The sequence below is a fragment of the Asterias rubens genome, chromosome 19, assembly GCF_902459465.1.
Source record: "Asterias rubens chromosome 19, eAstRub1.3, whole genome shotgun sequence".
Lineage (NCBI taxonomy): Eukaryota > Metazoa > Echinodermata > Asteroidea > Forcipulatida > Asteriidae > Asterias > Asterias rubens.
Genome location: NC_047080.1, coordinates 2,831,994 through 2,859,463, shown reverse-complemented (window position 1 = coordinate 2,859,463; position 27,470 = coordinate 2,831,994). Strand labels below are relative to the sequence as shown.

Here is a 27,470-nt window from a genome sequence, read left to right as displayed (position 1 = left end):
TATATCAAATAACAAACCTGTGAAAATTTAGGCTCAATCGGTCATCGGAGTCGGGAGAAAACAACGGGAAAACACACCCTTGTTTCCGCGCGTTTCGCCGTGTCATGACATGTGTTTAAAATAAATCCGTAATTCTCGTTAACGAGAATTTATATTGTTTTGCTGGTTTCTCAAAAAGTAAAGCATTTCATGGAATAATATTTCAAGAGAATTCTTTCACCATTACCTTCTGTAAACCCTGTAAGTTATTTGTAAATCTTTCCTGAACCGAAAGGGTCCAATGGCTTTAAGAGAAGAAGTACTCATAAAAGTTTATTTACTTATTGAATTAATTTATTTAAACTCCTCAGATAATATTGAATTATATTTTATTATGATTTTACTACTCTAATCTTTCGTCCGTTACGCATAATACATTTTTACACGTACACCTTGTGTGTACAAAGTAACGGTTCTCTGTCCGTATGTCAAAAACTTGAATATGTATTTTCACTTGTTCAAAGTGAATAGGAGACTTTTGAACGTTAGGTGGCAGCAGATTTACCAGGTTAATTTCCATTGCTTACGTAGTTATGAGCATGCGCACATTACCGAGAACAATGGATCTTATTACTTAATAAGTCTACTGCCACCAAGCGTCCCGAAAGTCCCCCATTGGGTTTATGCCTTTATTTTGCAATAAAACTTTGAAAATGCACTTGATCCAAAGCCTTCGCGGTTCTTTTTATTTTTTATTTTTATTCGGCTTGAGCTTTATACAGGAAGGTCAATACATTGTGAAAAGAGACAACTCTGCCGAATCTCTGCCAGGACTCGAAAACACCGAAAGGTAACAGTGTATAACGATACAGTCACTTGAGCGTCTTAATCTTAACATAATGTTGCGAATTGTCGTTCAACAAAATTTGTTCGCTCGTCCCCAGCGCCTTGCTTTAACCAAAGGCGCTGGTATGGGCAAACGTATCATGTACTGTCATTGGTTTAACAATGCGCAGTCCCCGCTACATGCATCACACTCACACCGCGCCATATATCTATGCACTGCAAACATGACGTACTTACTGAACAAGAATCTGTGCAAGCGATTAGCCCTGGATAGACTGGCCGCTGGGGCCGAGCGAACAACATTTGCTTGTATACACATTTTAAGTCGGGAAAACTTCTGTCCACCTACCAGCTTTACTGATTAATACTTCTTCCGCTGTAGGAATATACCTTTATCACGGTGTGGCCATCTTGATTTTACTCCATTCCAACTCATTGTAACCAAACTAAGGATGGACGAAATAATAGTCTGGTGCCCTGTTTGCGCAATGAATGTTAGCATCCATTACTGTTATTGGAAACAGAAAAGGAGAGCGTTGTAAATGTGAATAGGGTACTGGTGAGTGTGAATGGATTTGTTAGCAGTGATATTGTAATCTCCACATAGACGTACTGTTCAATCGCACGAGCGGTGTTGCCCAATCACTGAAATCCAGTGGATAAAATGATATTCCCTGGCTCCATTCTAGCCAGTTTTTTTTACTTCATTACGATGGCTGCGTGCGCAACCAATACACAGAACCTCCCCTCCCCACCCCATGTGTGCACGGCCTACAGCAGTTATACGCAATCAACCTCTGATCTCTAGGGTATCTTACTGACAATTAACAAAAAGTATAATAGAGATCGGTACAATCAACTATAACATAAGCCGACTCCAATCTATTCCACGAACAACAACTTTCTCATGCAAACTAAAGCCTATTATACTACTAGTCGATCGCGGCAATCTTGTCATCGTGAGTTTTATACAACATTTCAAAATACACAACACACTCGACGTGTAAGTAGTGCACCTCAAACCTCCATCAAACATGTTTTCTAAGAAGACACCATTAGTTGAGCCAAAAGCCAGTCTCCTGACAGAGGATGAGAAACGAGAATTCAGAGGCATTGACTTTCCTTTCGAGAACCTAGCCCTGGAGGGAGGTGGGGGTAAAGGCGTGGCATGCATTGGAGTCATACGGGTAAGTTTCTAAAGCTACGAGATTGAACTACTTCCTTGAAAAACTTTCCGTTTCCAGCCACCACTTGTCCACATATTTTTATCAAAGAGGAATGTGTCATTTGAGTAAATTATACATATTTTTTTATTTCATAACGAATGAAAAAGTGGTGAAAGGATACGGAAACTTTCTACTTCCGATACAGCAGGATATGTAAAGCAAAACAAAACGCTGTATTTTAGGTAAGTTTTATCTTTGCCTGTCCAGAAAGGCTGACAGAATGTGAAATGGGAAGATTGGGCTTTTTGAACAACTACAAAGTTTCAAAAAAATGAAATGATTTCCTCTCCTAATGAATAGCTAACTATGTGTAAATTTTCAAGTTCATGCGGGTTTTAGAAGGGCGCTCTTGTTAGCAGATAAATTACAATATAAAAACGATCCACACCAACTGTTGGAAGCGTTCATAAATTGACTTTGAAGATAACGACGCTTCTTGATGGGTTTTATAATTACGAAAACAGATGTAGACAATTAAATGGAGACCCAACATTGTTTGTAATATCAAAAGTTACACTAGTAGTTGCTAGCTCATAAATGACAATACAAAACATCCACACCAGCTGTCGGAACTCTTGATTAACAAAAAAATTGCGAAATTTTACCATGTGACCTTTACTAATGTGGACCTTAGTTAAAATCCTCGGACGAGGTATTGCATGCTGTGGATTGGTTGCTCAGACCCTCGTGATTGTTAGGGGTGTCTAAAAAACATTTTCTGACTGACTTTTCTACAAGAGTATATCTCCAGGTCAATGAATGCTCATAAAAAAACTGTTTCCAGCAGTTTTAAAGGCGATTTATAAGTTTTAGTAAGCATGGGAAGCGATGCGTGCTTATCTAACAAGCCATTTTCCAAAGGAATCGTGACGTCAGTGTCGGCTATTTGATGTGGAAAATAGCGCACTCAGTTTGCTAAAGCTGGCTAACTGTGTTCAAACCCAATTAGGGAGGAAATCGTCACTGGCGTCAAAAGATCTTTATAATAGATAAGCCGTTTTTGAGTGTCGGCTGAAAAGCTGAGCGGCCGGGTGTATTTTTGACTCGAGTTGTTTATTACTAAATGCAAACTTTAAGAGTAAATTGGTTGTTAACCGGTATCTACGATGTCTATTTGGCCATAAAAAGGTAACAGTTGAAATATTGAGGTCGTCCTTAAAGGCCCGGTCACACAGGCCCCGATAACGAGAACGATAACGAGAACGGTAACGAGAACGATAACGAGAACGATACAAATGCACGCCCTCGATTGGTTGAAATTCTCCACGCAGAATACGCCCACGCTCGTTCAACCAATCGAGGGCGTGCATTTTTATCGTTCTCGTTTTCGTTATCGTTATCGGGGCCTGTGTGACCGGGCCTTTATAGGCTGTTTAACCATAGCACGAGTAAATGCAGTCGATATTTGGTTTTTGACACCCAACAGACTATTAACATCCTCGTACACGTAACATTCGTACGCAGGTACACATCAGATGCACAACTGATTGGGTACGGATACTGCACTCTAAACGATGCACTATCAGTCTCACACGGCCACGTACCGTTTCAAGCAAAAAATATAAGACATATTACGTGGCGCGCTCTTTATAATTCACGCTATGTCACTCACCGTGCTTTGTTCGTTCCACTCTGTCTAATTCTTATGATGAAAGGGGCAACTCTCAAAACTTGTCCAGCTTTTACTTCATAATTCTTTAATTATTCGGACATTGTGTGACACCAAATGTAAATTGTCCCATAATATGACCTGTGCAGTAGTGTCTTGCCTGCCAGAATACCCAAAGAATGTTACACTCATTGTAAACAAAGTTCACATGGTCTATACTTTGGTCTTATTTCGTCTCGTTTTACAGGTACTTGAGGAATTGGATCTGATGAAGAACATCAAACGATTTGCAGGTAGCAGTGCTGGAAGTACCACTGCTATGTGTTTAGCTTTGGGATGCGACTCGTACGAATGCCAGAATATCTCGGACCAATTATCATCGCATTTAGTTTTTGGTAAAAAGAAATGGTATATCTGTACAATAATCTGCTGCTTATTTCATTATATTATTTTTTTTTCAAGTCATAAACCACAATGGAAACTAGTTCGTTTTTACACAATTTGGGATCGATTCTGGTTCAAATCCCGCTCCGTGTCTAGTGTTCAACCCCAAATCAGTTTAATTACACAAAGCGTTTGTGATTGTGTGAAGCTTTGCATTGTGAATAAGGATAAGTATATCTATTGACCCATTTCACCTGACGTCATCACCAGAAAAATCTTGAATGCGCCATACTGGTGGGCAATTTCACTGTGCGTTTTTATATATAACTCTATGCTGCGCGTTATGCAGCGAAGTGCGCATTTTAGGCGACGCGGCGTCAATACGCCGCGTGTGACACGCGTGCAAGGGGTCAATAGATAATAGTATAACTTACGGACACTATGTAGGCCTAATGATTTGCTTTTGAGGGAGTGTTGCCCTGAAAACAGCCGGTTTTGTATCGATGGTTCGAACAGTATCTAGGCTACAATGCTAGTCTTCAGGATAAAAGTTGAAGCGTTTATTTGTGTTTTACGTATCCGTTCGTCGTTTTGTTTAGGTGTGTTTCTCGTCACATTTAAAGGCAGTGGACACTATTGGTAATTACTCAAAATAATTATCAGCATAAAACCTCACTTGGTAACGAGTAATGGGGAGCTGTTGATAGTATAAAACATTGTGAGAAACGGTTCCATCTGAAGTGACGTAGTTTTTGAGAAAGAAGTAACTTTCCGCGAATTTGATTTCGAGACCTCAGATTTAGAATAAATTTGAGGTCTCGAAATCACGCATTTGAAAGCACACAACTTCGCGTGACAAGGGTGTTTTTTTTTTCAACAGTTATCCCGCAACTCCGACTCCCAATCGAGCTCAAATTTTCACATAGGTTTGTTGTTTTTTGCAAATGTTGAGATACACCAAGTGAGAAGACTGGTTTTTGACAATTACCAATAGTGTCAAGTGTCTTTAAAAGAAACTTAAAAACAAAAAAGTACAAATACTTATTTTGGCCTATTCATGATTTTGTTTTCTTGAAAATATGGCTAGATGGTAGTGCTATAAAGCTGTTGCAACTGGCAAATCTTGTCCGTAAACTGGGCGTTAATCCAGGAGACAGGCTGTTAAACTGGAACGCGAACAATGTGCGCTGCAAGACCGGCAACGAGAACTATACCTTTCGTCAGGTAAGTCCACATATCTCTATGGTCCAATCTAGCCTGAACATGGGAGACTTTCGGGACGCTTGGTGGCAGCGGACACACCAGGGCCCAATTTCATAGAGCTGCTTAACAGTAAGCAAATTTTTTCGCTTAACGTAGCAAAAATAATTGCTTAAAACCATTCGGATTCCATGCTAAACGTACACGAGCTTAAGCACGTAAACAATCTGCGCGCGGAGATTTTAGATCGTTTGCTTAAGCAAAACAGAAGAAGGCAGTGTATTTTGCACTGTGTGCATGGCCTAGGGCTGCTTAACGGTAAGCAAATGTGTTGGCTTAACGTAGTAACAAAAATTGCTTAAGCGTAAACCTATTTCACCAGCGGTTGCTAGCTTAAGCACGTAAACAAACTGCGCGCGCAACATTTTAGATCGTTTGCTTAAGCGAAAAAGAAGAAGGTGCTGACAAAATGGCGGGCGAAATAAATGCGGAGTGCACTCAAGTGGCGATAAAAAAAATTCATCAACTTCTGTGTCTGATATGTATTATTTGTAATGGTTCAAAGTGCCCCTCGAAAGGTTTACACACTAAAATACATTGTACAGCATGATTCTGAAGCATTTTAGACACTCGTTTATTCGCTACACCTAACGCACCCACACACCCACAATCACCGCTGTGCCGGCACAATAACATCGTTTGCAATGAGTGTTGCACTATGCGCTGTGTGAATAGGGTGCTTAAGCAAAATAGAGGCTTTAATGACCCTTTTTGTTTGCTTACCTATGTAAGCAAAAAAAACTTGCTTAAGCAAGGGTATGAAACGAAAAACTTGCTAGGTGCACCCGTTAAGCACAAAATCGACCGTTAAGCAGCTCTATGAAATTTGGCCCAGGTATAATCCAATGTTCTCATTTAATGTGCGCATGCTCAGAACTACGTAAACATTGGAAATTTATGTGGTAGGTCTGCTGCCACCTAGCGTTCCAAAATCACACCAGAGAGTAGAGACATTTGGCCCAAGTTCTCTGTAGGCCCCTAAGCATGAAATTTGCTTAGCATGAAATTTCTTCCTTGATAAAAACAGGATTACCAACCAAGTTTCCATTTGTTGCATATTGCTTGATACGGGTATTCAGCTGTTGTTTGCTTATCCTGAAAATCACGTGGCAATTTGGCTGGTCATCCTGTTTTTATCAAGGAAGAAATTTCATGCCAAGCAAATGTTTGTGCTTACAGGCTTTATGAAATGTTTATCCGTAAAGACATGTTGCCTTTCATAACCAGTGGATTAAGGCAAGTTTTTGTACTTATGTGGATAAGTGTGAACATCAAATTTACAACAACAAAACATTGTCAATCCAATTTTTTAATTAAAGAGTAAACAATTTTCATTGAAAAAGGTGTAAACCATGATTGGAGAGTCTGCGGATTATGTACTTTATGAATACAAGACGTGCAATACACAAGGGTGTGTAGGCTTGTATTAGGTTGTAGTTAGAATGTATTTAGTTTTATGTAGTCAAGTACTATAGGTTTTCTCGATCAATTTCGGCAATGAGCAGCCAATTTAACCACCAAGCTATTCTATTTCGCGCGAAATCGAATGCTACTAAAAAGGGTCATTCTATTATGCTTTATAGTTAGTCAAAAAATGTAATGTTGCGTCATTTGATTTAACAAAATAATCATTCAATTTAACAATTCATAAATTGTAAGTATAAAATTAACAAACTTGAATTAGTTATTAAAAAATAATATTTGAATCGTGTTTTAGATTGTTCGTACGTTGGCCAACGTTATAGGGCAATGTTGGAAGTAAAAACGTCATTATGACGTCACCTTCCAATGTTAGACCAGCTGAAAAATTGTGTTTTCCAAACGTTTAACAAAAACGTCCAACGAACGTAGGGCGTGCAGACGTCGGTATGCAAAAAAGCCGACGTCATAACGGGGTTAGGCCGAATATAGTTGATTGAAAAGCAAGACAAGTTCGCATTAAAGGAACATCATCTACCTAGGAAGATGTGTTACCGCAAACCTATACATGTATACATTAAGTTCTGTCTCCGTCTCCATTTTAGCTTTATAGAGACACCGGTTTGGAGCTGTGCGTTGTAGCAGCCAATTTGAATAGGATGGACACCGTTTACTTCCATGTTAAGACAACACCAGATATGCCTATCTACCTTGCTACCAGGGCTTCTTGCTCGATCCCGGGTAAAGTTTGTGACGGTTTTCTCGATTCACTAACTCTCAAACTAATTTGCTGGAACTCTTATCAGTTTTAATAATAATTATATATAAATAAAGGTATATAAACAATAAATATCGAAGTCTTATATAGCTCACGTATCTACCAACAAGGTACTCAAGATAGGTTATTGAAGTGATGAATTCTGAGACCCAATTAAGATGCAACTTATTAGGGTTTACATGGTGCTACGGCGCAAAGCAGCAACAGCCAGGAACACCGCGGTGAACCCCTTCTCTTTTTGATAACGTGGACTGGGTTCTTTACATGCGTTACACAACACATGGGCCAACGGCTTTACGTCCCATTCGAAGGAGGACGAAGCAATGGTTAAGTGTCTTGCTTAAGGACACAAGTGTCACGGCTTGGGACTCGAACCCACACTCTGCTAATCAGAAACGCCAGAGTTTGAATTCGGTGCTCTTAACCGCTCGGCCACGACACTTGCATAAAGCACGATTGCACAAAGCATAATATTGGATTCGTCTTAAGATGTATTGTCACTATCACCATAGTGATCTATTTTTGTGACATCACACTTTGATAAGCAATTAAGATTGACACACAAAGTTAAGATCAGTCTTAACTATTATTTGTGAAATCTGCCCTTCGTATGTGGTTGATTTCATAGCGCGCTTAACGGTAAGCAAATTTTCGTGCTTACTGTAGCAGAAAATTTGCTAAGGTGCAAGCGTATTTCACAGGTTAACAGAAAAACTAGGCGGCCATGTTGCGCGCTTGCCATGGATTTGCATTGTGACGTCATTTATTTTCGGAAGACGAGCACGCCTTTTCGCGTGCTTAAAGTCACCTGGAAATAGAATTTTTTTCTTTCAAACATAAGAGTGTATGCTTACGAACAATAAAACAATTTTTTTGTAATTGTTTTTCACGATTTATATGTTTAAAAAATATATAAAGTTGTTTGGGGGGCTGACTCCGCCTACCCCTTTTGTGACGTCAATCTAGGCAGACTTTGCCTGCAATGCGTATAGTAAACACACGTGCAAAGTACATGTATGTCCAAGTCGTGAGTTGGTACATTTCAATAAGTGTTTTTCTGCATTCAGCAGCAATACACCTGGTCGGCATTGCCGGAAAAAAACATTTTTTTTGTTTTTTTTAAACGTACAAACTCACGACTTGGTCCGTACATGTACTTTGCAATTGTGTTTACTCTACGCATTACAGGCAAAGTCTGCCTCGATTGACGTCACGAACAGCGCCCCCTCGGGTCGGGGTCTACTCTTAATTTGTAAATAACATAAGAACTGATTTTTAAAACCTTAGTTAACTGTTTATTCACATTCCACTCATCAAGACACATAATATATTAGTGACAAAAGCTTTATTTTGAAAAAATACCACTTCCAGGTGACTTTAAGCCTGTACGGTAATCAGTGCTATGAAATGGAAATCGCACAGTTAAAACAAAATTTGACGCTAAGCTGCTAATCACAAAAAATTGCTTAGCATGAAATTGCTTCCCTGATAAAAAAAAGGATTACCAACCTAATTTCCATTTGTTGCATATTGCTTGGTGCTTGTTTTCGGCTGTTGTTTACTTATCCTTAAAATCACGTGGAATTGGTTGGTAGTCCTGTTTTTTCCAATGAAGAAATTTCATGCTAAGCAAATTTTTGTGCTTAGCAGCTCTATGAAATTGGGCCCTGGTCTGTTGACTATGTAGGGAAAACCCCAATCCACTTGCACAGCGATTCCGTCAGAGGTTTCGACAGAAATGATTGATCTTTGAAAGATAGAACTGAAAATATAAGTATTAAATAAATGTCTTGCCCTCCACATTGATTTCAATTGTCTTTCTTGCAGTTATTTTGAGTCCGGTCAAGTATCTGGATAGCTTCATTGTTGATGGCGGTCTTTTGTGTAATTATCCGGTCCACGTTTTTGATGGTGGGTATCACGATTTTAAGAATTATTTGAGTCTGATTATTGGCCGAAATTAATACAAAGTACTAAAGACAGGATTTTGAAGTATACCAATATATGAGACCGATTTATGTAGCACTTGATAAAATAGTCAAACCGAAGTAAATAAATAAATGTCGATAACTAATAGTAATAACTAAAAACTTGTACCAAAATCAGTTATAGTTTAAAGCCATTGGACACTTTCGGTAAACAATATTGTCCAAGGCCCACACTTTGTGTATCCCAACTTCTATATGAAATAACAAACCTGTTAAAAATTTAGGCTCAATCGGTCATCGGAGTCGGGAGAAAATAACGGGAAAACCCACCTTTGTTTCCGCACCTTTCGCCGTGTCATGACATGTGTTTAAAATAAATCCGTAATTCTCGATATTGAGAATTGATATTGTGCCGCCCTTTAAAAAAAAATATGAGTCATTTACATAATATACATAACAAGACTAACTTGTAAGCTGTCTCTGCTTGTTCCTAGGCTGGTATTTATCCATGGACCCGAAGGATAATTACTTTGCTCGATTTGGCGATCTTACCAATGCGAGTAAGAAATGGGACAAGTCAGAACGCTTCGGAGAAGTGAACGACAAGACACTGGGAGTTCTTGTGGTAAGGTTATTAGTTTACGTTTCTTTCTTTCTTCCTTTGTATTTCCATTGCCATTTATTGTTGACTTTTAGAAAGAAAAGTTATTTTGGAGTATAGCCCATCATGCCTCAACAATGTGCTGGTTTAAACTGAATACTTATATAGTGGTCTTTTTTGTACAATTTTAGCATATTCCGAGACCACATTATCCCCATATCCCTGAAAAGGTAGGTCAGTGCATCATGCCTGAAAAAAGGGAAAACAGGAAAAAAAAAAAAAATCTTATATAGCGCATTTCACAATAACATCCCTTTTAATGTTTCTCAGCTCCCTTGGGATTATACAACCTTGGCAACAGTTTGTATCGCTCCAAAGGCTTTTTCATTCACAATATCAACCTCTACCCTCGCAGGTACCCATTTATACCCCTGGGTGAAGAGAAGCAGTTATAGTAGAGTATCTTGCTCAACGACACAAGTGTCACGACCGGGATTCGAACCCACACTCCGGTGACTGCACCAGGACTTGAATTCGATGCTCTTACTTCGATGCTCTTAACCACTCGGCCATGACCTTTAGAGCTGATATAATATGGACCTCCAACGTTATGTCTTGAGGAAAAACTAAGTGTGGCACTACTTTTTAGTTGGTAACCTGGGTTAATTTTGGTGATTCAATAAAGTACAAGTTGAAAAGTCAAAAGTGTTTATACCGCTCTTTCTTTTCCTCTCCCACCTTGCCTCGGCTTTGCGCTTCTAATGACAGTGCTCCCGTCTGTCTGAAATCGGTTTTCTCTCTTGTTGAGTCTGATTTTACTAATTTTACTCCTGTTTTACTATCTGTTAGTTCTCAACCAGCGAGCAGGACACGATGAAAACGGTCCTTGACAATAGGGTCGCCAAGTATGGTGGGAAACCAGTCCCAACCCCAAGCACAAAACTTAGCAGGTAAGCTTTCCACTTATCATTCAACTTACTGTCTATTAAAACTGTCTTTCTTTTCTCAAACTTCTGCTCTATTTTTCCTACCGATTGAAGGAAAATGGCAAAGAAAAATGAAAAAGTACAGAACTCAACGGGTGATATTAAAGAAGCAGTCAGCCGACTGATGACAATGTTGAACGGCGCTGATGCCGATAAGAGTGGTTCTATTTCTAAAGAGGAGTTCAGGACATCCTTCCAACAGGTAACACAACCATCATAGCTTGTAGACTGGCCCCTTGCATTTTTCCGCAAGGATAAAGACAGGTATTGGTTTTACAGAACCAGTGATTTCATTGGATAAACGTGACATAGCTTTTGGTATCTGTGTTTTTGATTGGTCTGGGGTAAAAAGTTTGTCAGCTTGCCCTTTCGGTCGTCTACACAAGCAACGTGCATTTGTGTTACATAATGGGTGCGTTCAATTAGCTTCCCTGGGTCGACCCCGGTGTGTGACGGTTTTTCTCCCAGGACGAACGTGTACAGATAATTACCCACGTTCGTCCTGGAAGAAAAAACCGCCACACACCGGGGTTGACCCAGGAAAGCTAAACGAACGCACCCAGTGTTTACGCGTATAGGATTTGACAGCCTTTCTCTATGTGAAATGAATGTATAATTGACGTATAGGCTCAAGCAATATCACTGGTGTAATTCACGAGCCTCAAAGTTTGAAACTGTTCAGTCTGTGTTCCTTGTTGCTATTGGGCAGATGGAGACATATCTGGGGAATATTTGTGACTGTAATGATCACAACCAAGGAACTTGGCGCATAGAGCATGTCATTGAAAAAACATTTGACATTCGCAGATTTGAACTTTGTTTGTTTTCATTTTCAGAACAGAGGGAAATTAACTGCTGATGACATACTGTTACTCTTCGAGTGTAAGGACAACCCAGATGCTATTTTTGACATGATCGACAGCGATGGAAGTGGTGAGGTAAGAAACTAGATATATATCCCAGCTTTAAACTATTCCTTTGACAGTAAACTGAAGATTACTTGTATGAATCTACACTTAACTGTATACGAATCTACACTAAACTATAAACATGTAACGACTCTTAACTGTAGAATCTACAAACTAAAGTGATAGCTCAACTTGAAATACATGACAGTCTTTCCAAATTGAAGGATATCATGATGTGCAAACACAGCTGACAAGTTATTATTTCAGTTTCTTAAAACATTTCCCAGCTAATTAATTTACTTTAAGTAAAACCTTAAGATTGAAAACTGATCAAAACATGGTACTTGATAATGTTGCAAGCACTATAAAACTGCTTAAAATCTTTGCAAAACAGAAACGTTACCAAACGTCGTTTGACAGAAAATAGATTCTAAAGTGTAGATACAATGTACTCGCTTTCGGGTCGTTCATTGTATCCACAAATCTAAAAAATAATAATAAAAATAATTAATAATAGTAGTAATAATAAGTCTTGTAATGCTCACGTGTCCACCCTGCTGGGTGTTTAAGCCCTTCTACACCTTCTCGTCCATTCTCCTTAAAGGCAGTGGACACTATTGGTAATTACTCAAAATAATTATTAGCATAAAACCTTTCTTGGTGACAAGACAGTAATAGGGAGAGGTTGATGGTATAAAACATTGTGAGAAACGGCACCCTCTGAAGTGCCATAGTTTCCGAAAAAGAAGTAATTTTCCACGAATTTGATTTCGAAACCTCAGATTTAGAACTTGACTAAAAGCACACACCTTCGTGTGACAAGAGTGTTTTTTTCTTTCATCCATATCTCGCAAGTTCGATGACCGATTGAGCTCAAAATTTCACAGGTTTGTTGTTTTATGTATATGTTGAGATACACCAACTATGAAGGCTAGTCTTTGACAACTACCAATAGTGTCCACTGCCTTTAACTTAATTTCGAAAAGTACAAATAATCATTGTGAACAGCAGCAGTTCGATAACAAAAGTCCCATTAAAATGTTGATCTGCAAACAATAACATATTGATAACCATAATTATGTTTTATGAGAACAGATTGAGTACACAGAGCTTGTCCAACTAGGAGCCAGACGAGGAGTGGACTTACTGCAGAATCTAAGTGGATATGAACGGCGTGAGATCAAGGGTATCACCGAGTTACTCGGGTCACTAGTCGATACTTTGCTTCTCAATGTGCAACGTGTAACGACAAGAGTGAGTAGTTGATTAAAAATTTTTTGTTAAAGAGGATGGTCGTGAATCCCTCTTGTGAGAGCTGGGCCCCATTTCATAGAGCTGCTTAAAGGGTCTATAGAACTTTTGTAGGACAAAAAACACAATGTCCACAGATTTACACTAAACTTACACAGTTCGAAGATAATGATAGTAGAAAGCTTCCCTGAAAATATTACGTGCTGAGGTGCTGTAGTTTTTGGGAAACGAGTAAAACACCGTCATGAAAATAATTTTCGTCTCATGAGACGAAAATTATTTTAATCATTTACAAACGTATTTTCATGACATTGTTTTACTCATTTCTCAAAAACTACAGCACCTCAGTAAGTAATATTTGAAGGGAAGCTTTCCACTATCATTATCTTCAAATCCTGTAAGTTTAATGTAAATCTATGGACATTTTGAAAAGGTACCCAAATCCTTTAAAGGCAGTGAACACTATTGGTAGTTGTCAAAGATCAATCTTCTCACTTTGTGTATTTCAACATATGCATAAAAGCACAAAATTCTGCCTAAGCAAACAAATTCTGATTGTCGGCCAAGACAACAGCTAAATACTTGTCTCAATACTAGTCACAAGCAAAGAATATGGCATGAAACTTTGGGCTGTAACATGTGTAAAATAAGCAAGCTATTTTCGTGCTTAACTAATTTGTTTTGCTTAAAGGCAGTGGACACTATTGGTAATTACTCAACATAATTATTCGCATAAAACCTTTCTTGGTGACGAATACTGGGGAGAGGTTGATGGTATAAGACTCTGTGAGAATCGGCTCCCTCTGAAGTGCCATAGTTTTCGAGCAAAAAGTAATTTTCCATGAATTTGATTTCGAGACCTCAGATTTAGAACTTGAGGTCTCGAAATCAACCATCTAAACGCACACAGCTTCGTGAGACAAGGGTGTTTTTTCTTTCATTATTACCCCGCAAGTCCGATGACCGATTGAGCTCAAATAATTGTCACAGGTTTGTTATTTTATGCATATGTTGAGAAACACCAACTGTGAAGGCTAGTCTTTGACAATTACCATTAGTGTCCACTGCCTTTAAGCAGCTCTATGAAATTGGCCCCTGGTAATACTGTAAGTCGTACAACCTTTTTTTTTCACTCTAATTTCTCCAAAGAGCAGTGGCTTGGTGGAGACATAGACCATTGCACATAATCTACAATCTCGAATTCGAGCATCTGAAAGCACACAGAATTTGTGCAACAAGGGTAGTGTTTTTTCTTCTATTATTCTCTCGCAACTTCTACTACCAATTGAGCTCAAATTGTCAGGGGTTTATTAGTATATTGTGCATCTGTTGAGATACACCCAGTGAGAGACTGGTCTTTTACAATTACCAAAGGTGTCCAGTGTCTTTAATAGGCTCATAGTTTCCCGTATGAAGGGGGGGGGGGGGCGGATTCCCCTGTGACACCCAGCTGTGTGTGTTGCTATGAGTCCTGGGCCCAATTTCATAGAGCTGCTAAGCACAAAAATTTGCTTAGCGTGAAATTTGTTCCTTAATTAAAACAGGATTACCAACAAATTTTTCATTTGTTGCATATTGCTTGTTACTTGTATTCAGCAATAGTTTGCTTATCCTTAAGATCACGTTGAAATTTGGTTGATAATCCTGTTTTTATCGAGGAAGAAATTTCATGCTAAGCCAATGTTTGTGCTTAGCAGCTCTATGAAATTGGGCCCTGATTATGTACCCCCCGTCCAACCTCCATTCACAGCTTTCCATGTGTTTCTGACTACTAAATTGTTATTTTTCAGAGTTCGGATTTCTCTCGCACCATTGGTATCAACACGAGGTATTTGGAGACTTTGGATTTTGATTTTGAGACAGCCGATAAGACTTTTCTCATGGAGGTATTAATTTAAGATAATTAAAGGGTAGCGACGAGTTCTTAAACGGCCGATTAAAACCGACATGGTCGCTGCCGTGTGATGAAGGCCCTCGCATTAGGCTCGGGCTTTATCGCACGGCAGCGACCCTGCAAAGTTTTAAACTGCCGTTTAAGAACGAGTCCCAACTCTTTTATTCCCATTCATAAATGCATTTTTGGTTAAAAGGCATAATATTAAAGTATTTAAAAATATATCTATGGTTGGTGGTCATTAGATTTGCGTGTTAACGCCGCGTCGCCTAAAATGCGCACTTCACTGAATAACACACGTTGACATTGTCCACCAAAATGGCGCATCCAGAATTATTCTGATGATGACGTCCGGTGAATAGGGTCAATAAACAGAGCTCCAGCTGGTCATTGTCAACCGTTTAAACACCCCCAGGTGACGCGCCCTCCACCAATAGGAATAGCGAAACTGTCTGAGGTATTTATGAATATAGATTGAAGCAGATCCAACTAAAAGTAGAACAATGAATGTTCACAAATGGTTTTCAGGATTAGACGTATATTATAAATAAGAATAGTGCACACAAAGTACTGTTTTCCAGTAACACATAGAATAGTAGCGATAGAATGGCTCCGGTGTGCCTGGATATAGACCTTATGCATTGACGTCATCCAGCCGCCATCTTAGAGGGAAAACGGTGACGAAACAATCGAAACGCACAGATTTGTACGCGCGGCGCACAGTATTGACCAATGAACAACCTCCTTTTGACTTCTAGGTGAGGGCGCCCTGCTGAAATGACGTCATGTGCATAAGGTCTATTCTGTCCTTCGGAGATTCGGTCCCCTCAAGGGAAGGGCAACTATGTACAAACTTATTAGCGCCCTTTTTTTAATCATCCTCCTCCAGCCCATTATAATTTCCTGGGACACCGGCCAAAGATTTTTTTGTGCTAGACTTACCCCACCCCCACCCCCAAAGATAAACATTGTTTTCATCCCTTGCATGGTTTAACCTTCAATAGCAGAAAGCACCATTGTAAGGTCTATAAAAAGAACACTGTTTGCTTTGTGTTTGTAATAATTGTGTGCAACGTCATCTTGGCATCAATACATTGGTGTCTTATGAAGTTTCTTTGGTCTCAAAAACAGTGTGGAAAGCAAGCAACTTTGAGCTTCCTGCGAGAGTACATGGCTACCAGCAAACAACCCAAGGAAGGTTAGAGAGAGAGACCAACGAATTACGCAAACACCCAAGACCAAGGTAATAACGGACCAATCACACGTGAGAAACGGCAACAGTAATCGACCAAGGCATGCTGGGGAAAAAATGGCGCGGTGAGATCGGTCACCCCTGGGAACGAGGTTGACGCCAACTCCCTTCCAAATGCACCTTTGACCTTTCACTTGTTTCACCGTGGAGATACGCAGTCAAATCCTCTACTCGTTAATAAAACACCATTACATGCAGGTACAAGCCTAGAGCAAGGACCAGGCAAGGAAAAGTTGGTCCTTGCTCTGTTGGTCCTTGCTCTGTGGTACATGTACGTCATAATTACAGTTTATACCGCATGCAGACGACTCAAAGTACCGTCTGACAAACATCAGTTGGGACCAATCAAATCACAGAACAAGGGGAAGCTTACGTCAAAAAAATATTTGTTTGGACCAATCAAATAACAGTTATGCAAAGCTTACGTCATACATTCATTTCTACTAACCGATCAAATTACATTAATGGTAAGCTTACGTCCTACAAACATCACTTCGGACCAATCAAATCACAGTAATGGGAAGCTTACGTCATACATTCATTTCTATTAACCAATCAAATTACAGTAATGGTAAGCTTACGTCATTGTACTTTTATCCAATGAAATCATTTTAATGAAATTATTTGTATTCTCTTCAAAATGAGAAGCAATATTATTGTTTTCAGTTACGAAGGGTGCGTGGTTATACGCGTTTAATAACTTTTGGCTTGCCATATTTAAAATGGAATTATGTCGAAAAAAATTATGTATATTATGTGTAATATCTGGTTTGCGGTAATACCATGTTTGTATCTACTTGCTAGGTAGAGTTTTATTTTCTAAAGAACTGTCTTTCTTCATTCTACCATCGCGGATATCGGATTGTTCGGGAGACTTCTCAGTTCTAAACAGAACTGTCCTGCGTTTTATAAACTACTCCGGACGGATAAGAAATAGAAAGTTGGCTGGGTCTACAATTTTAGCTTATAGGGTCGTTATATTTTACGGAATGAGTTCTTAAATTGGTCTCCTGTGACGTTTGTTCGACTAGCTTGCTCTTGTCATCGTCAAGAGATCGAAGAGATATTATATAAAGTGTGTTTTAAGCATCGAAAACGGATTACAAGTCTCTTAAGAAGAAAAATAATATTATAATAGTTTATTCATAAATTTTAACAAGATGCGTTAATATTATTTACTAGTATCGGCTGGGGAAACATGTTCCTTTAAAATATTGTTTTAAAACTATTTAGTTGTAATAGTTCAATCTGTCCCCCTTGTAGCGACAGAAAATCCTACGGCAATTGCTCGTGGCAATTTGAAATGTGAATTGACGTAAAAGCAACGACAAGATGCACAATTTACTGAGAGCCCTTTTTGTGTTTCAAGTTGTATTTTGTAGCAAACATGTGACGTAGTTTCTTTCGGTAGAGTAAGCTGGCGCCCGAAGCAGTTTCCATTCAGGGAATAAATACTGCTTCATATAGTTTGTTTACAAAATTAATTTATTTAACTTCCTCGGATAATATTGAGTTCAATTTTATTATTGTGGTTTTACTACTCTAATCTTTCGTCTGTTACGCGTAATACATGTTTACGCTAACACCTTGTGTGTGTGTTAAACGTAGTGGTTCTCTGTCTCTGTCAAAAAAAATAATATTTATTTTCACTTGTGCAAAGTAAATTGGGTTTATGCCTTTATTCGGCAATAAAAATTTGAAAATGCACTTGATCCAAAACCTTTTTGTTTAATTTCTGAAAATTTGCCTTGATTTTAACATGTGGAGGAAAATACATTGATTTGGGTTTACTTGAATTGATCCTTTTAAAAGTGTGTATAAGCACTGTATCAGAACGTTCCTGAGTTCGGTGACAAAAATACTAAATTACAGGGAAGGTACACGTTTTGTAATTGTCGAAGACCAGTGCTCTCACTTGGTGTATCCCATTTCAACCATAAAATAACAAGCCTGTGAAAATTTGGGCTCAATTGGTCATCGAAGTTGCGAGAAAAAGATGAAAGAAAAAACCCTTGATGGGAATTTGTGTGCTTTCAGATAGGAATAAATTACTTCTAGCTAGAAGTCTTATATTATTTTAGTGAGAAATTACTTCTTTCTCAAAAGCTATGCTACGATCGGAGGGAGCTGTTTCTCACAATGATTGATACTATCCATGCTCGTTAACCAAGTCAGTTTATAAGTTAATATTTTTACCAAACTTGTACCTTCCCTTTAAACGGCAGTCAAATAACGAAGTTTGTTGGGATTCTATGAATCCATTATGACGTAGATTTGATCCCGTTCTCGTTTGGGAGGTCCCTATTAAAGCTTATCACGCCAACTAGCAAACAACCGCATCACCGTCAAAATATAGTTTTCTGGCGTTGGCACGGGATTGGGACTTGAGTCAAGTGTTATATTATAATAATTTTTTTTTTAAATAATTTGGGGGCTAATCATCCTTACTCGCGTTCCTTGCTCTATGCTCGCAGCTAAGAGCTGAATTGTGAAGGACGCGGCTACAACGTGTTCGAGAAGCAGGCATGCAAGGGCGCCTTTGGCTGCCAGCCTCATCAACCCATTATGACCACGGAGCACATCCACGATCGAAAGTGTTTGATTGTTCCCGAGGGAGGAAAACCGGAAAAACTGGAAAACCCTCGTGGCACAGCAGAGAACCAACGCACAACTCAACTCACAGATGGCCCTGGCAGGGAATTGAACCGGGGTCACCTTGGTGAGAGGTGAGCGCTTTTACACACAAAACCATGCCACCATTAACGTAGCGAAGGAGATCACATGACGTAGGAAGGAGATCAAATGAGATGGCTGTGCTCACCGACAAGCAAGATCATCTCTAAATAGGATTTGAAACTTTGCATGGTGGATCATCTCTAGTTTACCTGTGGAATGTACCTGTGTGATAGAAAGAATGTACCTGTGTGATAGAATATGTAAGGTATACACGTAGTTGCCCAACAACAAAAGAATGGCAGGTGATCTCTTGCGAAAGTTGTGTGCGAAACCAATGTAGTGTGCAAAGACCCCCCCCCTCCCTACTATCGTCCAATCTGGGTGAATAGACCATGCTCTTTGCAATAATGCCTTTGCTCTCTACTATGTGCACTTTCTACAACAGTTACGCAATCAACTCGACTAAGCTTTAAGCTGAACTCCAATTGTCCGCGAGCAACAACTATTCTCATGCAAAATAAAGCCTGGTCTCAGCAGTGTTGTCATTGCGACTTCTATAATGAAACATCTCATATCAAAAATACACATTAACTCACTCACGTATACGTTAGAGCCCATCAAACCTCCATCAAACATGTTTTCTAAAAAGACACAATTAGTTGAGCCAAAAGCCAGTCTTCTGACAGAGGATGAGAAACGAGAATTCAGAGGCATCGACTTTCCTTTCGAGAACCTAGCCCTGGAGGGAGGCGGGAGTAAAGGCTTGTCGTACGTTGGAGTCGTGCGGGTAAGTTATCGTAGCGTTTACCAGGGGAGGTTGGACGGACGAACGATGGAATATAAGTTGACCAATGAATTAATGGTCAAGAGGTTTATTAGTTAACAAACTACAAGGAGTCACAAAATGAAATATGAAGGGTGTAGGAAAAGTTTACGGCAACAAACCGGAGAACCAACTGCAATGAACAAAGGCAGAAAGCTATAGCGATTGGTTACGTAAACCCGTACACGAGTTAGAGTACAGCTGGAGGAATTTGTAATCTTATCTGTACGAGGTTGAAATACTTCCCGGGAAAACTTCCACAACTTGTTCACTCATTTTTACAAAAAGCAGTATCTTATTTGAGTAATTGTTTTTCAAAAAGATTGTAAAGGTGGCGGCAGGATGTCCAGGCTGACAGAATTTAGAATGAGCAGAACAGGCACTTTGAAGTTTGACAAAGTTTCGAAATTCCGAAACAATGAGGCACTTTCCAGGTCTAGATTTTCAACAATTTCACAATTTTGAAGAATTACAAATGGATGAGAACAACGTTATATCCGTATGGCCCTAGGAGTATAGGTGATAACGGACTCTGGACAAAAATTGTAGCCGACACCTTGAAGTGGACTTCAGGCCTTGTGTGTCTGGCGTGTGTCTGACTTAATACATAAAAAAGGGTTATACATAAATATTAACAAAAATATATGTAGAATATTTGAGCGGCAACTGACAATATTTCACGATATATACTATAGCCTACTATAGTAATTCACTATAGTGCATAAACAAATGTACTACATGGTCCTAATTCGTCTCATTCTCCGAACAGGTATTTGAGGAGTTGGGTCTAATGAAGAACATCAAACGATTTGCAGGTAGCAGTGCTGGAAGTATCATTGCTACCTTTTTAGCTTTGGGGTGCGACTCGTACGAAATACAGAAACTGCTGGACCCGAACTTCTCACCGTTAATTTATGGTAAAATAGATGGTATCTTTATACTCGTTAAACATTAAATTTAAATCAAAGATCAAGTAATAAATCACACAGGAAACTAGTTATGGGTGAATTTTACAAAATGTTGAGTTCAACATCGGTTTTAAATCCCATTCCATGTCTTCGTTCAACCAAAATAAGTTTAATCGATTAGACAAAGCGTTTATTTATTTGTATTTATTCAATCTTGTTGTTTTAAGGCGTGTTTGAATCTGATCAACTAAAAGTAAACACATTTCAAGAAATCAAATAACCGAGTTAAATCAAATTCTAACAAATTTGCATGTTTTTCCCGAAATATGTCAAGATGGTAGTTGGGGATGGCTAGGGCAACTGGTAAATCTAGTCCGTAAACTGGGCGCACATCCGGGAAACAAGCTTAAGCACTGGATAGCTAGCACGGTGCTCATCAAGACCGGCAACAAAAACTATACCTTCCGGCAGGTAAGTCAAATCTAAGCCTGGAAGACTGACGTCACAGAGATGTCATTGTCATAGACCCTTTGACCTCGATTATGAGATCCTAACCTTTTGGCAAGTACCCAATACGCAAGCGCTAACGGTTGAATTGGGTTCATGCTGGTCTTATTTGATCGCCAGCTAGACCAGCATGCACCTCATTACACGCCACATAGAGCAACAAATACGAGCTGGACCCATCACAGTTTTGTAACCAAGTTCCGTATATACGTCGATCCATTTCAGCTGTATAAAGAGAGCGGTGTGGAGCTGTGCATTGTGGGAGCTGATTTGAATAAGATGGACGCCGTTTACTTCCATGTTAAGACCACACCGGATATGCCTATCTACCTCGCTGCCAGGGCTTCTGCCTCGATCCCAGGTACAGTTTTGTGACAATTTACTCGATTCACTGCACCTTTAAAGGAACACGTTGCCTTGGATCGGCCGAGTTGGTCTTTAAAAAGCAGTTGAAACCGTTTGTTGTGAAATGCATAATGGTTAGAAAGATGTTGTAAAAGTAAAATACAATGGTCCACACAAACATGCCTCGAAATTGCACGGTTTTCCTTTTACCTCGTCGGCCATGGGAGTCACATTTTTGACTCCCAATGGCCGACCGTGTTAGTTCGCGACGTAAAATGAAAACCGTGCAATTTTGGGTGATACTTGTGTTGATCATTATATTCTCCTTTTTAAAACATCTTTCTATGCAATTTTTAAGTGAAGTCTAAATGAAAAAGTAATGTGAAAAAATTACTGTTTTGCGGGGATTGTTTAAGCAGTTTCCAAAAAAGCATTTGTGAGCTCTTAATATTGAATTCAATTCTCATTGCAGCTGTTTTAAGACCCGTTAAGTTTCGACAGAGTTTCTTCGTGGATGGCGGTCTTCTTTGTAATTATCCGGTCCACGCTTTTGATGGTAGGTATTAAATTGAAACATTAAGAGTTACGTATAGACCTACGCGACCTCCGAAGGGTGATGTAATAAGTGATTAAAATGGTAGCGAGAATTCTTTTTAAACTACCGTTTCAAACCGGCAGGGTCGTGGCCGTGTGATAAAGTCCCGAGCCGAAGGCGTGGGCCTTTATCGCCGTGCCACGGCCCGGCCCTGTAAGGTTTTAAACGGCAGTTTAAGAACGAGTCACTACTCTTTTATTCCCATTCATGAATGCCTCTTTGGTTAAACGGCATGATAAAAGTATACAACTTTGTAAAACTGATCCGTTTTTCGACGTCCTGGAGCTCTGTAAGTGTTTTTTGTTTTAAGACTGAGACAGTTTTCAGATATGCATTTGGTCGCGTATCCGAAATCCGTATCCGAAAACAACCGACTATAAACAGCTCCACCTGGTTATTATCGACCGTTTAAACACCCCCACGTGACTCGCTCTCCACAAATAGAAATAGCGAAACAGCCTGAGGTATTTTTGAATGACGGTTTAATGGCTTTCCGTTGCTCGTTACCAAGTAAGATTTATGCTAATAATATCATTTTACAAACTTGTATTTTTTTTACCAAACGTGTCCGCAGGGGTCGATTTCACAAAGAGTTCGGACTAGTCCTAACTTAGGACTAGTCCTAGGAGATATTTACAAATTGCATGGATAGTCCTAAGTTAGGACGAGTAACTGGTCCTAACTCGAGATAAGACTTTTTTGGTTCTTTGTTAAATCCACCCAGAGCCTTTAACTTGTAAGATCTCTCTGCTTCTACTTAGGCTGGTATTTATCTATGGACCCCAAGGATAGTTACTTTGCTCGATTTGGCGATCTTACCAATGCGAGTAAGAAATGGGACAAGTCAGAACGCTTCGGAGAGTTAAATGACAAGACACTTGGAATACTTCTGGTAGGTTGTAAGTTAAAGCCATTATACACTTTCGGTAAACAGTACATGTATTGTCCAAGTTCCACACTTCGTGTATCACAACTTATATATAAAATAACAAACATGTGAAAATTTAAGCTCAATCGGTCAGCGGAGTCGGGAGAAAATAACGGGAAAACCCACCCTTGTATCCGCGCGTTTCGCCGTGTCATGACATGTGTTTAAAATAAATCCGTAATTCTCGCTATCAAGAATTGATGTTGTTTTACTGTTTTCTCAAAAAGTAAAGCATTTCATGGAATGATATTTCAAGAGAAGTCTTTCACCATTACCTTCTGTAAACCCTGTAAAATATTTGTAAATCTGTTAACCTTTATTTTTCTGTACCGAAAGTGTATAATGGTCTAATTTTTTTTGGCAATACGTATTGTCCCATAAATCACTTGAAGACAATGTCTACTTTTAGGAGTTGTCAAAGACATACACTTTGTGTATCCCAATATATGCATAAAAAAAACAGTGAACATTTGGGCTCAATTGGTCAGTGAAGTTCCAAGAAAATATTGAAAGAAACAACACTCTAGTCGCACTCTATTAAAAAACAGTTTTGAATACCTCAAAATTTAAACAGGATAATGCCCTAACCACCTTCAAACATCCTTCTCGCTCTTTGCACCTATATATATAGTGCTTTAATATTCCGTACGCCTACCCTCTGGAGACCAAGGGGAAAAAAAGGAAACAAGGAATTCTAAGAACTCCATAGGGAAATTCTAAAGACTTGGTTGCTCCACGAGGAATTTTGTGTACAAAGTATCTGGAAAATCTTAAGAACTTGGGCAATTGAAAGAACAAAAGGAATATCCAAAGGGGTGCACACAAGGAATGTGTGTATTTTTACTCAGTAAAACAAAAACGGTTGACAATTTCTACTTACGAAAGTGCTAATATTTCGTAAATTTTTAATTCCTTTTTTTTTATTTGTTATTGTTACTGTTGTTAGTTCTCAACCAGCGAGCAGGACACGATGAAAACGGTCCTTGACGATAGGATCGCAAAGTATGGTGGGAAACCAGTCCCAACCCCAAGCACAAAACTTAGCAGGTAAGCTTTCCACTTATCAGTCAACTTACTGTCTATTAAAACTGTCTTTCTTTTCTCAAACTTCTGCTCTATTTTTCCTACCGATTGAAGGAAAATGGCAAAGAAAAATGAAAAAGTACAGAACTCAACGGATGATATTAAAGAAGCAGTCAGCCGACTGATGACAATGTTGAACGGCGCTGATGCCGATAAGAGTGGTTCTATTTCTAAAGAGGAGTTCAGGACATCTTTCCAACAGGTAACACAACCATCATAGCTTGTAGACTGGCCCCTTGCATTTTTCCGCAAGGATAAAGACAGGTATTGGTTTTACAGAACCAGTGATTTCATTGGATACATTGATTTCATTGATTTGTTTTGATTGGTCCGAAGTTTGGCAGCTGCACTTCCGGTCGTCTCAGCTTGCATTTGTCTTATTATAGACAATGTGTAATGTACACATGTACATATGATTTGACTGCGTTTTCAATGTGTAATGAATGTAGGTGAAAGGTGATTATGGACATGATTGAAGTAGGCTTAAAGACAGTGGACACTATTGGGATTGTCAAAGACCGGTCTTCTCACTTGGTGTTTCTCAAAATATGCATAAAACAACATGCTTTTTTTTTCACTTTTAGAACAGAGGAAAATTAACTGCTAATGACATTCGGTTACTCTTTGAGTGTGAGGACAACCCAGATGCTATTTTTGATATCATCGACAGCGATGGAAGTGGTGAGGTAAGAACGAGTAATTAACCTACAGCTTTAATTTCAAAAGACAAGTGTATATTGTGAGCAGCAGTTTGAAGTAAACAATTTGTATAGCTGGTATGGCACATCTTTAGAACTGCAAAGGTCGTGGGTTCGAGTCACACCCGAGTAATAATATGTCTGTGGTTTTGTGTTCACAGCACACGGGAAAGTACTAAGTATACAGTGTTAACTAACACACATCGGTGTAATGGGTAAAACCGAAATTACTATTCTTTACCCTCGATGCAAATTTAACATTTAAAAAAGCTAATTTTCAAGCTTGAAAATATTTGTACTAACTTTTTTGTAATCAAACAAAGATACACAGAGCTTGTCCAACTAGGAGCCAGACGAGGAGTGGACTTACTGCAGACTCTAAGTGGATATGAACGGCGTGAGATCAGCAGTATCACCGAGTTACTCGGGTCACTAGTCGATACTTTGCTTCTCAATGTGCAACGTGTAACGACAAGAGTGAGTAGCGCCGATCCACTTGGCTCCGCCCCATTGCGTATTGACCAATCACAACTCAAAGAAGGTCCGACAAATAAAGTCAGACATCGTGCGCGTATCTTGGCGCGCGCAGCAGAGTTGTGCAGAAGGCATTGGAGAACCCCGTGTTCTTGCTCACACGTGCGTCGTGGGCAGAGCCTACTGGATCGGTCTAAGAACTATGACTTTGAGCAAGCTAGTCAACAAAAACATGTGACAAAAGACGAAACGTAGAGTCTTACCAAACAGACAGGTGGGGCAGCATGAGATTAGTGTACAAACTTCTTCTGATAGCGCCCTCTTTTGAATCGACTCCATAAGTTTCCAACAATGCGAGACAAACTCTCTCTTTTTTGGGGGGGGGGGGAAATTTGTGTTCCTTCAAACCAACTTTACTCTGGCTTAAAGATGTACAACTGTAAACATATAGCTCAATGAAATATCACAGAGAAGAGTAAACAAGTCGCATTCAGAGGAAATAACTCCCATTTTGTTCGTAAGCTTAAAGACCCGATTGTTTGCTTGGCTCTATTCACATCTTTTCATTTTCTTTTTTATTGAATTGTTCAGAGTTCGGATTTCTCCCGCACCATTGGTATCAACACCAAGTATTTGGATGCTTTCGATTGGGACATGGAGAGAGCAGATAAGAACTTTCTCATAGAGGTAAATTAAGCTTGAATTTGGGTTGAATAATTAAAGAATAATTGAAAAGCCGACTGTGACAAGAGGCCTTAAAAAAAGAGATGCGGGTAGCACACTTATGGTAAAAAAAGCACACTGTTTAAAGGCAGTGGACGCTATTGGCAGTTGTCAAAGACTAGCCTACACAGTTGGTGTATCTCAACATATGCCTAAAATAACAAGCCTGTGAAAATTTGAGCTCAATCGGTCATCGAACTTGCGAGATAATAATGAAAGAAAAAATACCCTTGTCACACGAAGTTGTGTGCGTTTAGATGGTTGATTTTGAGACCTGAAGTTCTAAATCTAAGGTCTCGAAATCAAATTCAGGGAAAATTAGTTCTTTCTCGAAAGCTGTGTCACTTCAGAGGGAGCCGTTTCTCACAATGTTTTATACCACCAACCTCTCCCCATTACTCGTCCCCAAGTAAGGTTTTATGCTAATAATTGTTTTGAGAAATTACCAATAGTGTCCACTGCCTTTAAAAAAAGGGATGCGGGTACACTTAAAAAAAATACTGTTTAATTTTGTGTAAGGAATATCGTGCGCAACGTCATTTTGTCATCACTTCATAGATCCGTGCCTCATGTTATAGTTTTTGTTGGTCCCCAAAAACAGTGTGGAAAGCAAGCAACTTTGAGCTACCTACGAGAGCACATGTCTACCAGCAAACAACCCAAGGAACGTGAGAAACTTATCACCGTTGAGACTCGTGAAACTGGTATCGAAGCAATATTTGAAAAAATGACAAAATGAGTAATCTGTACATTATGACGTCACACTCCGAAGCTCGTGAATTACGCAAGAAAGCTACATTAAGACTATGACAATCCACTTCTAAATGCACCTTTTGACCTTAATTTCAAGTGGAGCTACGCAGTCAAATCCTACGTACATACATGCACTTATAACAACATAAAATGCAAGAAACACAAACAACAAACACAACAGTGTACACCATGCAGACTCTGGTAGCCCAAATTTGGAGGCGGTTTTGGTTTCAAATTTCTTGCTTTGGACTTGCTTTGGACCATGAGGCCAACAGGTTTTTTTCCATAATCTTTGTAAATCTTTTTTTTTATCGGTGTTTTATATTTCATTTTATTCTCGTATTTTTAGCTCTTTGAAATTTATATATTTACTTATATCTTTGTAATTTGACTGCAATTCAGCCTCTGGCTGCGATTGTCTTTGTTTTTAATAAACCTTTTAAAATCAAATCAAATCAAATGCAGAACCCTGTAATGTTTTTTCTACACAGTTTGTGTATCAGGGTTTAATTAATATAATTTTGTTTTGGTATACTACTGAAATTGATATATTTTTCTTATGTTTTGATAAGTTTTTCTTGTCTGTCTTAATCTTATGTTTACATCAACTTTAAAGTGTTTATGAATGGTTTGTCT

The 27,470-nt window shown here is 39.1% G+C and overlaps 2 protein-coding genes across 2 annotated transcripts; both read left to right on the top strand.

Moving 5' to 3' along the window:
- The first annotated feature begins 1,721 nt into the window (after positions 1-1,721).
- On the top strand, positions 1,722-18,214 carry LOC117302868. Its single transcript, XM_033786827.1, has 12 exons — positions 1,722-2,012; positions 3,908-4,055; positions 5,132-5,268; positions 7,329-7,464; positions 9,329-9,412; positions 9,924-10,054; positions 10,880-10,980; positions 11,071-11,218; positions 11,853-11,954; positions 13,020-13,178; positions 14,966-15,061; positions 16,201-18,214. The coding sequence occupies exons 1-12, from the start codon at positions 1,860-1,862 to the stop codon at positions 16,270-16,272; spliced, it is 1,467 nt and encodes a 488-aa protein (XP_033642718.1). The 5' UTR covers positions 1,722-1,859; the 3' UTR covers positions 16,273-18,214.
- A 1,288-nt stretch (positions 18,215-19,502) lies between these two features.
- On the top strand, positions 19,503-27,139 carry LOC117302869. The gene is made up of 11 exons (XM_033786828.1): positions 19,503-19,784; positions 20,590-20,737; positions 21,063-21,199; positions 21,461-21,596; positions 22,053-22,136; positions 22,937-23,067; positions 24,050-24,150; positions 24,241-24,388; positions 24,771-24,872; positions 25,950-26,045; positions 26,683-27,139. Exons 1-11 carry the CDS (start codon positions 19,557-19,559, stop codon positions 26,818-26,820), a joined length of 1,449 nt encoding a protein of 482 aa, XP_033642719.1. The 5' UTR covers positions 19,503-19,556; the 3' UTR covers positions 26,821-27,139.
- The last annotated feature ends 331 nt before the right edge of the window (positions 27,140-27,470 follow it).

Excerpts from the sequence above, each read along its gene's own strand:
- LOC117302868 (XM_033786827.1), top strand. The coding sequence starts at position 1,860 with ATGTTTTCTAAGAAGACACCATTAGTTGAGCCAAAAGCCAGTCTCCTG. Across the intron at positions 4,056-5,131 it reads ATCATCGCATTTAGTTTTTG|ATGGTAGTGCTATAAAGCTG; the intron begins GTAAAAAGAAAT and ends AAATATGGCTAG. Across the intron at positions 5,269-7,328 it reads AGAACTATACCTTTCGTCAG|CTTTATAGAGACACCGGTTT; the intron begins GTAAGTCCACAT and ends TCTCCATTTTAG.
- LOC117302869 (XM_033786828.1), top strand. The coding sequence starts at position 19,557 with ATGAAACATCTCATATCAAAAATACACATTAACTCACTCACGTATACG. Across the intron at positions 19,785-20,589 it reads CGTACGTTGGAGTCGTGCGG|GTATTTGAGGAGTTGGGTCT; the intron begins GTAAGTTATCGT and ends TTCTCCGAACAG. Across the intron at positions 21,597-22,052 it reads GGCTTCTGCCTCGATCCCAG|CTGTTTTAAGACCCGTTAAG; the intron begins GTACAGTTTTGT and ends TTCTCATTGCAG.